This window comes from Eleutherodactylus coqui, chromosome 8 (assembly GCF_035609145.1).
Source record: "Eleutherodactylus coqui strain aEleCoq1 chromosome 8, aEleCoq1.hap1, whole genome shotgun sequence".
In the NCBI taxonomy this organism is placed as follows: domain Eukaryota; kingdom Metazoa; phylum Chordata; class Amphibia; order Anura; family Eleutherodactylidae; genus Eleutherodactylus; species Eleutherodactylus coqui.
In genome coordinates, this window is record NC_089844.1 from 56000515 (window position 1) to 56016172 (window position 15658).

Below are 15658 nucleotides of genomic sequence, written 5' to 3' on the forward strand. Positions count from 1 at the left end.
AACCCTTGTGTGATACTCATAGGATAGTGGATTATTTGCTGCAGAGTACAAAGTATGCCAATTCATACAAACATGCCAAAATTGCAATGTGTGAACAAAACCTCAGGAAGAGCTATGTTCACAGAGCCAGTACAGAGGCACATAGAGTCTATGCAGCTTGTACTGCTGCTGCATGGCATCTCTATTCAGCCCCCTATTATGGAATTTAGCACATCTCTGCAATATGGCACCTGATGCAACAGGACTTTCCAGTTGGATTCACAGAGCACGAGGGGGGGAAAAACCCTGAAAAAAAAACAAACAAAAAAAAAAACCTATGCCCCTGTATATAATAAGGCATACAAAAGGTACATTATGGCCCTACTGTCTTCCTTAGGTGCCATATCATTGCTGTATACAACTGGGAGGCTAAAGGAGTTTTCCAGGAAAATACTATTGATGACCTAAACTCAGGACAGGTTGTCAATAGTTGATCGGCTGATCAGGCACTTGGCTGTCAGCACCGCAATACTCAGGGGTCAGAGCAGAAGCTTCAGTTCCAACCCATGTGAAGTGACCGATGCTTGTAACTAGGGGCGCAAATCTCACCGATTTTAATGAGAGCTACATCTGCAGATATAAGCCCCTTCCAGCAGGCACACAATCAGCTAAATGTCCAATGTCTCAAACGGCGGACCATAGCCAATCAACTATTCACGACCTATCCTCAAGCTAGGTCATCGATAGTATTTTCTTGAAAGAAAACCTTGAATTGAAGTGGTAACACAGTTGAGTGCATGCAACCCAAGCATGCTAATAAAGGGCATTGCTGCAGCGGAGAGCCCTGAATGTTATTTCCTAGGCTCATATGCTATAGGTTTAGTATACTATAGCAGTCTCTGCACTGTTCTGTCAGTTTGGGCTCAAGCAGCAGCTGGTTTTAACTAGGGAAATAAATCCCTAAAGGAAATGCCTGTGTAAAATGATGCTACTTTGTTTCTATTATGTTGTTTAAGTCCCAAAGTTATACTTCTATATGTTCCACTCCTGTGATAAATTCATGTAACTTCAGAATAGGACTATATGTAAAAGAAAAGGGATTTCAAACGTGTTCCCAAAATGTCAAGCAACATCTTTCTGCGAAAACAAGTTGCGGTTTGTGTATATACTGTATTTGCATCAAACAATTGATAAGAGTTTGGTTCACAATTACATCCTAGAGATCAAGAAAAATACAAATGTATTTCAATCCAGTTACCGATAGTAAAACTTCTGATTTCACAACATGGGTCAAATGAGACACAAATACAGAATCAAATCTGTATGATAAAATGTCAGCCACACAAATAGATACCAATGACACAAATGTGTAGCAGCTGGTTTGGAACCCTTGAAACTAGAGCAGAAAGGGTGCCAGGTCTTGATTTTTTTTTCCAAATCTGCAATATGTTAGCAAGTACAGGTTAAAAATTAAACAATTGCAAAACCTAAAAGCAGACATATTGCTGGTTACATTAGTGTCAACAGCAGGCTAGATTTCACAAAACGAAGCTCATGAAATACGCCACTTAAAAATACAGTGTAAAACCATGATCAATAACGTATCTGCAGTGAAGAATCACTTTCCGAGTTCAGCTGCCCATTGTATAGCACACTGGTGCTGTTGTAAGTATCTACAATTTACAGAGGTGAGAGATCCAGCTACAGATAATACATTGTACGGAAAATAAAAACTTGAGGCAGGTGTTTACAAAAAGACAGGCTGCCTTTGGTCACTAAGGAATAAATAAAAGCAATATTTTTCCAGATCTTATAAAACAATGCATGATTTAAAAATTACAGGTTTAAAAGGGAGGGAGATAAAAAGGCAGATGAGGATGATTGGCACGTCAGAACTGAGAACTCATAACCGGGTTTACAGTGTCCAGATACTCCTGCCTGACAAGGGAAAGAAACGGAAAGGAATAGATTTGTTCGTGGTTTTAAGCGGTTAGGGGGAACTGGTCTTGCTCTATAGGTTTTTTAACCCAGGCTCCAAGTCCTGCCTTTTGAAAGGCCTTAAATACGCATTCCTTTGCCGCTTGGTACTCCTTGGCAGATTGCTTTGTGTCGTAGTATAGATTGGGTTTCCCAATTTTACATCTCAAGTTGGAAGAAAGCTGTCGAATGAAAAGCAAGGAGGGAGTGATTAGTAATAAACTTGAAAAAGATACAATTCATTGATATAGTACAGTACTTTGTGAATTACACTCTATATAAAATATAGTACAGCTAGACCTTTCTAGAACACCACCGCTTTATCAGACAACCTAGACACCCTTTGGACAACTATCACATACTCTTCATATTGGTTGTCTGCTTTGAAAAATGGTCTTCTAGAGAATTCTTCTCAATGTCATTTTGAGTACTTGATAAGGAAATTAAGGGATTTCTTGAAATCAAAGCACAAGGAGAACCGATAATCAAATTCCTTTTTTGATGGTATCCTCATTAAGAATCAGTAAGAATAGGAGGAGATAAGCAGATCATTCCTTGCAGCAGTAAATCTCGTTACGGTTTTGGTAACCCATTTATCTCATCCATATATTACCTGGCTCCATAGGACCCCAACAGTTGATAGAAGCCAAAAATGTTATTTTGGCCTTCACTCAGCTGGTATATATCGGGCTGTATGGAGTAGTACAGCGGTCTGTGCCCAGTGGTTGGGAGAACAAGGAACTTGACGACAGCAAGAGGTTCACAGCGCGAACCTCTGCATGGATGGATCGTCAGATCAGAAGAAAGGTGTGCGGTGATCCATTGTGTGAGTGAAATTGGAAGTTACATCCCACGCTTAGGGCATCGATCAAGGTCTACAAAAACCATCAGACGTCCAGCGACGGGTGTTTCAATGACCTCACGCCGCCACTCTCAAAGGCGAGCATGGTGCAGAGAAAGACAGCAATGGAGGTCTATCCTTTTCAGTGAGGAGTCCGCTTTTGTCTCAGATGCAATGCTAGTCAAAGAATATTCTGCAGACCACATGGGCAGCACAATGAAGAGGCTTCACAAGGAAAGGTCACACCGGTCCTACCCCTGGTATTTTAATGTAGGTTGGCATAATGTCCGGTAGCCGGACCTCTCTAGTCTTCACTCTAGGTACACCAACAGCACAGCGTTACGTTGATTTGGTCATGGAACCAGTGGTATGGCCACTTCTCCTAAGTGTGCCAAGAGCCATTTTTTTAACACGACAAGGTCTGGCTGCATGTTGCATGTGCAACTGTAAGCAGTCTGCATAGACTATTGGCTACCATGGCCTGCAACGTCTCAGGACTGGTCTCCATTGAGCACATCTGAAACGTCACTGGTCGACACTGCAAAGGCAGCTACCAGCAGCGCATCTTGATGATTTGTGGGCTTAAGTGCATTCAGCATGGCAGAATACTCCTCAGACAGACATTGATAACCTCATTGATAGCATGCCAAGGCATGCAAGTATATGTATTTTTACACATGGAATTCACACTAGACAGAATAAATCTAGAGATTTGAATATTTTGTTTCCATTTTTTCATCATTTGCATATCATTAACATTTTTATAGATCCTGCAATGTCCATAATTCCACGACTTTTCCTCCATGGTGTTGCCATTTCAATGGTGTGAGTGTGTGTACACACGTACGTATGACAAATACATACACACTACCAACACATGTAACTCAAATAGAAAAATACTAAATCACCAGATACATAGAAATGAGACCAACTTGTTAGTAATGAGCATAGTCAACGAGTAGCACACCCGAGATAGCAATTAATTTTGATAATTTTCAGCCTCTCTCCAGGGCTGAGACCCGTTCAGGTAGGCAGGCAGAGACTGTTTCCTTTGCCACTGTTCTCAAGAAGAGTTGTTACTGTTCTAGTAAGTATAATGTAATCCAGATCTCATCTGGTTGGGACAACTTGAATGAGTGGCTGTAGCAGCTGGAGCTCAGAGTGCACCAGACACCATACTGGGAGAGAAGGTGCAGGCTGACCTGGGTGCAGCTGGCATGGATGTTGCAGGCTGTCCCTCAGGAGAGTAAAAGCAGGATTCTCTTCAATCGGAGGCGCCGAGACTAAAGAGTTATGCAAGAGAGCTAGCAGAGGCACCCAAGTAAGAAGGAGGAGTAAAGGCCATGGCCAGACCTTCAGCTTGGACAAAGCAATTCAAGCAAGTCATTGGAAATGAAGAGCAGCACAAAATACCTTTCCTTCCAGGCATAACAGATAGCTAAAAAAGGCCAGAGTTAGTGCAGCTCTGAATAGGAGTGTCCTCACACCAGCCACATCATACATGTGCATAATACATATACACATATTATATACATTATACACACCTTAAAGAACATTAAAGCCTATAGATACCGCTAATTCACCTGCATCAAATGTACATTTCAAAGCAAACTACAACACCGTGTAAAAGATGAATTGTACATTTAAAGCAACTCTACATCATTGGGAACACCTTGAAACTCACCTTTGCATGAATGCGCATCCATCGACTGTATAGAGCATGTTTGCAAAGACGTGATGCACGACCCATTTCATCTTTGCCAGTTGTAGCATTAATGACTTCAAGGTTGGCATCTCCTATAGACCAGTTGACACTGAAACTAGGAGCTTTGCCTGGTTGGCGTGCTTCAGCATTACTGATACCTGGCAAGACAAAGGCAGTGTTTGTTAGTCTGTGGCATGTGCTATACCATCCAAACAGTGCTGATAAGATTAGCTGGAAGCAAACAAAACATCATGTATGAGAGATCAGTTCTTCTAGACATTTTAGATCAGTTCATGGCATAAAAGAATAGGGAAACTTTCCTTAAGGCCGGCTGCACACAACCGGGTTGGATTCTGCATGCGGGAGCCCGCAGCGGAATCAGACCCTGTGCCCAGCCGGCATCTGCGCGTACCTGTTTTTCTTTTCCTGTACTGTGGATGGTCAAGCTGTTGGACAAGCGCAGTACAGCTTTTTTTTTTTTTTTAATTTCTGCTTTTCCTGTGTCGTCACTAGCTGATGACGCAGAATCCACGACCTTTCCACAATGTTATTGCGGAAGGGCGGCGAGTAGGACAGCTTCCATTGACATCCATGCGGAATCCGCACAGAAATTGAGCATGCTGCGATCTTTCCTCTGCGAGCAGAAACTCTGCTCATGTAGAGGAAAATGTGTTTTTTTTTAACATAGCATGCTATGGCTGGTATTTGCTGCGGAATCTGGAGGCGTACGCCAAATGCAAACAAGAGGAAATTCCACGGACGGATTTCCCACAGAATTACCGCCTGTGCCTGCTGCAGAGGCTCGCACTGAAAGGTCACTGGTGACACGCCAGCTCTAGTCTGCGCATGCACAGCTGTGTGACAGCTGGCGCAGAGCAAGACGCTGGGAGGAAGTGAGCACCGTGTCCCAGCTTGCACCCTGGTGTGAGAATTCTCGCAGCAGGATCCGACCCGGCCATCTGCAGGAGACCTATAAAACTTAGAAAAAGTTTCCTCTCTCTTGTGCCATAATCTGATTTTCCTTTTATTCGTAAAAGGACATACAGGAGAAGAAATCTCCCACACATTATCAGTTTATGCTAGAACGGGGAGAAAAAAAAATAAATCTTATTCTGACTTTTATTATACAACACACACCGTTAGCATCATCAACATTGTTAATGACAGACCATAAAGTTTACAATATGTAGTAATATAGGACCTACCACTCAGTAAAGGCTTGTTTAGTAAATACAGTTGGGGCAGATTTTCTATATCAGATATTCTCTGGTATACGGCCCTGGAGAGATGATCACCATGATAGAGGCTGCCCAAGATAATACTGGAGAAATAGATTGGCTCCACGAAGAGACTAAACAGAGATCCCTGGATTCCCACAACGTTCCACCTGTATTAAAAGGTTGCAAAAAAAAAAAAAGTGACTACCAATCTATACATAAAACTGAACCAAGGCTTCATTTCCAACCTACTTACATGAACAATTTAAGTTACATTTAATATGTATTTGAACTTGCTTGAGATGTAAAAGTGTCTCTTTACCTCGTGGCTTTTTACACAACAGCTTTGCTGTATCCATTTCTAAAACAGACCCGATTAGAAGTGGGATTCGTCGGGGTCTATCAGGCTTCTGGTATTTTTAAATAAGAACAGCACAACAGGCTGTGATATTTTTGCTATTAGACAAAAAGGAACCCCTGACAGAAACGATACTCAATACTCTTATCAATGTCTGGTCTTGCTTTTGACATTTTCCCTAGAAGCTCTAAAATAAACATATGGGGCACTTTATCAGGACTTTTTTCATATACAGGTTTTAATATGAACCCTACTGGAGAAAGATGCATTTAATGTATCAAGTGGTGCATAACTTCAACGTATTACGCCCATCTCTGTGCGCCGGAGGAAAAAAAAAAAAATCTATAATCAGCTGTGAGCTGTAGGAAATTTCCAGTATATATTTACACTAGGCTCTGACATAAATAATAGTAAAAAACAAAAAAAAACTGTTGAGCAGTGGTGAGCACCCCACCATCAAACCATTCCCACTTAAAAAAAAAACTGGCCTAAGCAGCCTAAGTCTTAAAAAGTTGCAATGTTTTTTGCGCAAAAAGGGTTTTGCCAAATGTTACTTTTTTCCTCAATATAAACACCCCTCATATTGTACACAAGCTACATATTTATATTAAGTAAATATAAAGTATTCATATTGGTTTTATAATCCACTAAATTCAACCATAAGGTTGATTCTATTAAAGATCTCTTGACACCATGGGCGTAACTATAGAGGGTGCAGGGGATGCGGTTGCACCCGGGCCCAGGAGCCTTAGGGGGCCCATAAGGTCTCTCTTCTCCATATAGGAAGCCTAGTACTATGAATAAAGCATTATAGTTGGGGGTCCTGTTACAAGTTTTGCCATGGGGCGCAGAAGCTTCAAGTTACGCCTCTGCTTGACACAACTAGCGGCTCTCAGATAAAGTGGGTGAAGAACGTTCCATCCTGTGATCAGATTTCTTCATAAACTTACCTGGCAATCTTATCGCTACAAGACATTGTAAGCAATCTCTCTCCTTGCAAAACACCATCCCATGTTTGGATAGTACTGCTTGATCGCACAGGAATAGTCCCTTCTCCAGATTCTATCTTGGTACGGAGTTGTCCTCGTGCCTTTCGGTTAGGATGGCGATCACCCTGGTCTGTAACAGTAAATGAAGAACAAATAGCTATGAATGAAGGGTAATCCTCTTTACATAATTAGAGAGATATGACAGCTCTACATTAGGCCCCTTCCCATCTTTCTGCTCTGTTTTTGGAAAAGAGAAAAAAAAAAAAAACGAACATTTTTTTTTTTTTTTTTAAATGGAATGCTTTATGTTTTGCTTCAGTTTTTTCCTGGAACAGGTAACGCAGTCTGCTACGCTATTTGCTCCACTATAAACAAGTAAGCTACACATCTATTGGAGGATCTTTATGGTAAAGGCGTCAAACTCATTTTCACCGAGGGCCACATCAGCCTTACAGTGACCTTTTAAGGGCAAATTGTAATTGCAAGACTACATAGCAAGAGCTTGTTCACGCGAGTATTTGCACAATTTTTTGCGCACGTAGTAAGCAGTGAATATAACCCATTGATTTCAATGGGTTCGCTCACGAGTGTATTTTTTCACCCAATGTGCGATTCAATGAATAAAGATGTAGGATGACTATTTTGATGCATATTATGCACCACAATAAGTAATTGAAGTGAATGGGCCGGCGCAAATACGCAGTGAAAAACGCAAGAAGCTTGCAAAAATACACAGAGACAGTCAAAAAAGTGCAGGTGCATTTGTGCAGCCAAAATACTCTTACACCTGGGTGACCGAGCCCTAATAGTGACATCCATAGTGTCCCCAGTAGTAATAGTAACCCTCAGTAATAGAGACTCCCATAGTGGCCCAGCATTAACAGTGACCCCCATGGTTGCCCCAGGAGTAAATGCCCCTTATATAGGTGACCCCAGTAGTAACATTGTCCTCTAGAATGGCTACAGCAGTAATAGTGTCCCCCTATAGTAGTGCAAGTAGTAATAGCAACCTCCCTATTCGCCTCTGGCCAGGCAGCATCCCTACAAGCATTCCACTCACCCAACTTGCAGCTTTGGTCCGTCAGCCTTCTTCACCGTGTACAGGATGCTGCACACAAACACCCGGGGAGGGAGATCCAGGCTGCACTGCCGCTGGATCGAACCTGAAGGCTGCATGAGTGGAATGCTGCACGGCCGGTTGGCCACATATCAGGTGGCAGGATGAATTTGGGCTGCTGGCCTTGCATTTGAAGCTCATGCTTTAAGGCAATGCCAAACAAAAGAATAAAAAAATAGTCTGCACGGCATATAAAATGCAAAGCCTTAATATGAGCTATAACTACATACAAAATCTCCAAAGCTAGAACTTCAGTGCCGCAAAACCTTCCTTCTCATCATTTTCCACCCAATCAGGTATGTTGGATCTACATTTCCAAACCACAATCTGTTGAACTCCTTAAGACCGGGCTTATCGAATGCCAAAACTCAGCTTATTTTGTTCAGCCAAGAAAGCTGTACGATGGCTTGCTTTTTGTGGGAAAAGTAGTGGTTTTTATTGGCGCCATTTTGAGGTACATTTAATTGCTTCGCGTCAATTGAAAGGTTGACCAAAAAGGAGCAGCGAATGTGATTTAACAAAACAAAAAGCAGCTCTCACCTCTCCAACTCTGCACTGATCCAGAGATCTGGCCTGCTGGTTTTTGTCTACAGGCTGCCAAGCGAAGACGTGTCGTATCAGCACATGACCAGTAAAGCCAATCAGTAGCCACAGCAGTCACACACCACACTTACTGGCATCACCAGTAGGTGACTTCTGCTGTTCTGGCATGTGTTGCCTCAGGTCATTGGACTACCTGAGCATCTGTAGGGGATTGAGAGGTCGGTACTATTTTTTACTTAGAATATTTGCTATCGTTACGCCTTTAGGACATATTTAGTCCTTTTACAGGAAGGGGTTAAACAAATATACATTGAAAGTAGGATGTGTGACAAAGAAAGTCGACACTAGTTAGAGTATCCTATGTATATAGATGAGGATCTAAGCCATATGTAGACTATTTCAGTGCAGTTGCGATCATCTTAGTACCTTCCTGTCCAGCTTCATGTGGCGAGAAAATGCGAGCATCACCACACGGCGATGTACTGATGTACAGATGGAACTGAACATTGTCCTTCAGCCTAAATCCACCACGTTCAGCCTTCATAAATATGGATTTCTGCTGATCTTCTTTAGTGCTGAGAAGACATGCAAAGAAAAAGGTGATTAAGCCGCTGAATTTTACTTTAGCAGACTATTAAAAGACTACGTACGGTGCTGGAAAATGTGCCCTCTACTCGGGCATACTTGGTACACAGAACGCAACATTAAATTAAGGCCTCTTTCACACAGGCGACAGCAATATCGCCGCAAAAAAAAACAAAAAAAAAAAACAGCTGTGTTCCCGCGATTATTGTGCGATATCGCTGAGCGGCCAGCGTCTGTTACGTAATGTTCAAATACATTTTTTTAATGCAGCTAGGGCTTATTTTAGAGACAAACAGTAGAACTTCCTGCTGTAAAAATTGCATTTTTGTGTGATACAACACAAAGTAAAGTCCCATAGGAAACCATGTGCTACAATACATCGCAAATCACAGCAATAGATTTATTTTTTTTTTTCTTCTTCTGGCAATGTAGCGACCTACAAAACATTGCTAATGTGAAAGAACCCATTGGAAGGCATGGGCTCCACTTAAATGTGATGTGTATCAGTGTCGCATCGCAAGAAAATCATGCGATTTTTTTGCTCGTATGAAAGCGGCCCAAGACTATTCAAAGATCATGGCTTCTGTTTTTTTTTTTTGTTTTTTTTTTACAGATATAACACCTCCAATTTGGACGGGGTGCTGATGGTTTCCATTGATTTATGACAAGTTGGGTAACTAAAGTTGATTTATGACAGGGGAAACTCCAGGACCGCTCGAAGTCCACCAAAAAGCGAGATCTTACAGTCTTAAAAGAACACCTCTGCACTCAATAACATTCATCGTGCATACGAACAGAGCTCATGTTCTGCAGACAATCCTTTGAACAAATGTAAAAAGTGAAGGGAAATTACAGTATTGAACCATAAGGACTACCTGCAGAACCACTTCAGGTTTTTTTTCACCCAACTTTATCGGTGTTAAATATTAAAAACAGCAGACAAAACACCCCCAACCATTAGGAACCATTTACATTTTGAGTGCATTCAAAACTATAAATGGTGCAAAGTGGATTGGGGATGGGGGGGGGGGGGGGGTTGGAGTTCTACTGAATAGTTGGGGTACGGTCATACAGCAGAATTCATCACATAATTCTTTATTAAAATTTGCTTCTGAACACCATAACTCTGCCCGTCAATGGGCAAAATCCGCATGTGGAATTCCAATGCAGGAAATTACCTTTCCATGTCAAGGAGTAACATGTCACTTCTTGATATGGAAATAATTGCTTCAGTGTTAGAATTCTGCATGCAGATTTTACCTACTGGAAGGGTTAAATCTGCGTGCTGATCCGCGCCAAAACCAGAGAAGAAAGCTGCAATAAATTCCATATGATTGAACAGAATGCGGAATCAGGTGGAATTCTAATTAATGGGAATTGATGCGTATAAAATGTATATAATTTAGAGCTCTGCACATTTTATACTTTATATTACACCAGGCACTGCATATCCAGCATACCTACAATTTCATTGAAAATGCTGTTCTTTTTTATGCTCACCTTAGAAACAATTCAAGCTGTGTGTAGAGAAATCTAAGCAACGACCTGCGAGATACAATTTCAGCATGACAGTCATTTAGTGCCAGACCGCGATCACTCATATACTCTCCATTAATGCATTTAGTTCCGGTGGAAACACTAATAACCTGGGCGTCCTTCACATCTATTCCTAAATATACAAAAAAATTAAAAACAATAAATTATTAGGCAGATTCACTCTGGAGTGGGTGGGGGATGGGAATGTTGAGATTGGCAAAAGCAATACCCAAAAACACAAAACAAATAAAAATACATTAAAGTACCTGTTGTCATGACAACTCCAGCTAGGACTTTTCTCCTGGCATGTGGGGAGGTGAAATTATCTGTTAGCTCGCTGAACTTATCTACAACCAAACGTGCAACAGCGTCAGCCAGAACCTTCAAACAGAGACAAAAGTAACAAAGTTAGTCGATCCGCCGAGGAGTTAAATCGGTATTTATCTTTATGACCAAACTTGCTTGTGTGCATTTCCTCAGTCTTTTACTAATAAGCCACATGTACAGAACATAAAAGTAGCCATAGATTTATACGACTGGTTTTCGCTTCTGAACTTGTTTGACAGTAAGTTACACTGTATCTGTTACTAATTGAACATGCTGACAAATTGACTATCCGCTGGTCATTTATGCAGAAGTGCCAACAATGACGAATTGTTGCAGATCTGGTTCAAAATCCTAAAACAAAATAGCACACCACGCTGTTCTATTGTGGGCAGCATGATGGAAACCCGACGCCCCGCATTATAGGTAAACGGGTGTCTCGAGTGCCATTCTTGCCAGTGAAGAAGTGTAGACGTCTGGCTGTGACTTCCCTCAGTAAAAATCAGCTGTTTGCCACATTTTGAAAGGGGCAGTCTCATCACGGATCGAAACGGTCAAGGAACATAAAACTAATAAAATTAATAAGAGCGCAGCAATTAGAAGTCTGTGGGATTTTCTGCAGCTCATGCAGACTTCTACAAGTTCTGTATGTCAATTTCTTCCCAATCTGCATTTGTGGCTGAGGTATGGGTTTGCATCCCTGGTCACATAATGCATCTAGTATTACCTTACAGCCAGACATATAGGTTTGTGAGGGGTTGACCCTCCTGATTACATCATGAAAACAATGGATCAAAGGGGAAGCTGATTATTCAGTGAGGCATGGATGCTATTGTTTATTAAAGCACTTTTAACCCAATATTGGCATTTTATCACTTATATTAAGAAAATATATGAGACTATTCAGTTTTATCTAGTTAACAGATATAAAAAAAAAATTAATCTGGTAAAAAACCCACTAAAAACAAAATAATGTGTTTACTTGCGCATGATCCTTACCTGAGGCAAGTGCAACTGTAAGCCCTCACTTGGAACAGGCTGTCGAGAAGGAGTCTGGTCCAACTGCATGTTAAATAATGATGCCAAAGCTGACTGAGCCGCTCGTGCCTTAGCAAGTTTCTTGTTTCTACCAGAGCCCTCAAATGTCTGGTTGTCCACTGTGACGGACATGACAAAGTTCTTAGCGTGACTTTCTCCACTCTCCGACACAAAGTCGTACTTCAGTCCTGGTCGCAGCTCATTCAAGATCATCACAGGGTTTTTCCCACTTGAAGGTGGAAAAAACGAAGGTGTTGGAAGTGGGGACTGGATTAGATTGCAGGATCCAGCCAATGCCATGCTATAGTCACTTGTTGAATTAAAGGGTTCATTCCCATTGGAGCCTAAGAAAAACGCGTGATCAGACTGCTCAGGTTTTTCAAATCCATTGAAGAGCGTGTCTGGGAAGTCTGCTTGGTCAGATGTAAAGTCAGTGTTTGTCGCCAGAGTTCTGCCCATAGCTATGTGCGCTTCTGATGCGTTGGGAAATTGCACAAAGGACCGTAATGCTTTTTCAGCTGCATGAAGTTTTGCCTTCTTTTTTGTTGGCCCTGAACCTTCAAAAGCTTGCCCATTAACCTCAACGGTCATAATAAAAACTGGTGCATGCACTGGTCCAGACTGAGAAAGGAGTTTATATTGCAAACCCGGCTTTATTTCATTCAGCTGCATGAGCGCATTCTTGGGCAATACAGGCCCTGGTGTTTTCTTCCTCTTCTTTGGACGAAACTTGGAATGGCCATTGTTACCTTCCTCCAATGGTCGTTTCCTGTTGCTTCCCTCACCCCCATTGGATAGCTGAGCCCCCTCCCCGGTACTTTGGCCATTCCCATCCTTTCTTGACACTCCATCCACGTTACGATTTTCTTTAACGTCAGTGCTGCTTGAACCTGTGGTGCCCAGAAAGAGTAACTTACAACGCCTTCGTTGCAGGATCTTGTAAATGCAAAATTTATAGATTCCTTTATCTATCTTTGCCACTGGTTCAGTGATGTGTGGTCACGGAATATATGGTTTTAAACTTTCATGGCAAATGCTACTTGCCATTTACAATTCACCAACATTGAACATAAAAAGGTAATTTCAAATTTATTTTTTCTGGCCTATTTGTCTCTGTTATGCAAGATGAATACCCTCGATATACGATGAGTATCCACGCAAGCAGTAGCAAGGACAAAAATATCCCCATTTAGAAAACTGAAACAGATGCATTCTTTAATATAATGGAGGCAATTTCCATGCAAATATGGGTGCTGGACAATTGTAAAAGCCAAAAAAAGAAAAAAAAATATGGTTTATATAGCAAAACAAGAAAAAAATGATTTTAAGACTTAACATGTTTCAAGTGTACTTCTAAAACCACAAATTTTTGTCAAAACCTATCCAAATGATAAGGGCAAGTGTTTTCATATTCTACATAATTCGCTGTTCATTCTCAATATTTAAGTCAAGTTAACGCTTTCATGGAATGTTCTTTCCGAATTATTTAATGGCATGTTTTCTTAAATATTTCACTTTAGTTAACAGTCCCAAGGTGTATTGAATCTTGGAACATGAACACTAAGCAAACACACACCACTTTACCCAGCTAACAAAGCTGATGGAATGGTTGCTAAATTTTCATTTATAACATCCTCCAGCAAAAGCTCGATAGGTTACTCCTTTCGGCGCTCAACAGACCAAGGGGGAGAAAACATTTTAAAATTAAAAAGTATGCAATTCTTGCTTGCCGATTGGATCATATTTTCACAAAATTACCAAATTTACTATAGTAGAAGGTGTGAAGTAAAGCAGGCCCTAAAGAAGTGCAAGACTTGAGTGATATTAAAACATGACCTTAAAAGGGTTAATTGCTATACTACAATATAAACATCCTATACATTACCGTTCAAACAACTTGGCTACAAAGCAATTTAACTAAAGAATATTATTGCTGCAAATGAGAACACTGGGTAGCTCAAAGATGGCAGTGAGTAAATTGCTCTTCATGAATCTTAACTGAGGGGAAGCTTTAAATGCACGCTGCTAGGAGACCATTTAAGGCTTCATTTACCAAAATTAAGCTCTTCTCTAAAACCCATTATCTACTACATCTTACTCATATTTTCTTCATCATCCACATCCATTGTGAAATACTTTTGCTGCTTCCTGGACTGGTGAAAACCACTTCGCTCTGCAATGAGAATGAACAAGTAATTGCCAAGTCAATTTTAATATGTACTTAAAAAAATTATATATCAATCAGCCGTTATTTTAAATCTACAATTGTCAAAAAAGTAAGGGTACAATTAAACATCACAGTATAACCCTCAAGTCACTTAGACTTTAAGGATATCAATCTGTCCAGTTAGGAAGCATTAGTGATTATAAAATCAATTCACCTGCTTTAGTGCAAATGAAAGTGACAACCGGAGAACTGGAGATGCAACAGCAAGTTAGCCACCAGAGGGGGAATGGTTTTGCAGGTGAGGGTCACAGGCAATTACTCCCCCCTTATCCTTCCTGACTGCTTATGCTCTAATCTTGCATTTTGCTAGTGTTCTTATCACTACTACTAGCATGAGGCGATACCTGCAGCCCAATCAGCCTGCACAGGTAGTCCTGCTCCTCCAGGATGGCACATCCATTTGTGCCATTGCAAGGTTTGTTGCATCTTCCAACAATCTCAAGAGCATGGAGTAGATACCAGGACTCGGGCCATTACCTAAGGAGAGGTGGACAGGGCCAGAGAAGGACAGCAACCCAGCATCAGGACTGGTGTCTGCTCCTTTGTGCAAAGAGGAACAGGAAGAGGAACACAAAACGATCTCAGGCAGGCTACAGGTTTCTGACAAAAAAAACCTGTCAGAAACAGACTGAGGGGCCGACGTCTTCTAGTTGCCCCTGTACTCACAACCCAGCATTGTGCAGCTCAAGGGGTATTTACTAAAGAACACCAGAATTGCCAGGTCTGCCATTGCAGCTCTGTTCTCTTCACAGATGACAGCAGGTTCACACTAAGCACATGTCTCACTCATCGAGATCCAATGTACATTTGAGCGGGACCTTTAATTTCTCTTTTTAACAAACATACATACAGCAAAGCAGCATATAGCAAAGTTTAACTTGATAACGCATTAAAAAAAACTTTCTATGCCAGTTTCTTTCCTTTTTTAAATAGCTTTACAATGGAGTATTAAGAAAATAGCTTTTCATGAAAGTTATCACACTCAAGTTAAACCTTGCATCACCTCTATGTATAAACTGTAGAGTGGTGCTTGAAAGCTTGTGAACTCTTCAAGATCTACTTAGAAATGACAAAACTACAGGATTTTCAAACAAGTCCTAAAAGTAGATAAAAAGAACCAAAAGTAGATAAAAAGAACCAAATTAAACAAGTCAAAAATATTTGACGCAACTGATGCTGCCAACTACCGACTCATCTCAAATCTCACCTTCATCTCCAAACT

At 41.1% G+C, this 15658-nt stretch overlaps 1 protein-coding gene across 3 annotated transcripts in view; it reads right to left on the minus strand.

Annotated features, from left to right (window-relative positions):
* Positions 1-1129: 1129 nt before the first annotated feature.
* Positions 1130-15658, minus strand: part of ADARB1 (adenosine deaminase RNA specific B1) — a 133278-nt gene continuing 118749 nt past the window's right edge. For all 3 annotated transcript variants that reach the window (XM_066575649.1, XM_066575647.1, XM_066575648.1), the window contains 9 exons: positions 14308-14382; positions 12171-13099; positions 11114-11228; positions 10812-10980; positions 9153-9301; positions 7028-7196; positions 5708-5889; positions 4482-4660; positions 1130-2138 (listed from right to left, as the gene is read on the minus strand). In XM_066575649.1, the coding sequence (XP_066431746.1) occupies positions 1962-2138; positions 4482-4660; positions 5708-5889; positions 7028-7196; positions 9153-9301; positions 10812-10980; positions 11114-11228; positions 12171-13099; positions 14308-14382 (2144 nt within the window). In that variant the 3' untranslated portion in view covers positions 1130-1961. The remainder of the gene's footprint in view (positions 2139-4481; positions 4661-5707; positions 5890-7027; positions 7197-9152; positions 9302-10811; positions 10981-11113; positions 11229-12170; positions 13100-14307; positions 14383-15658) is intronic.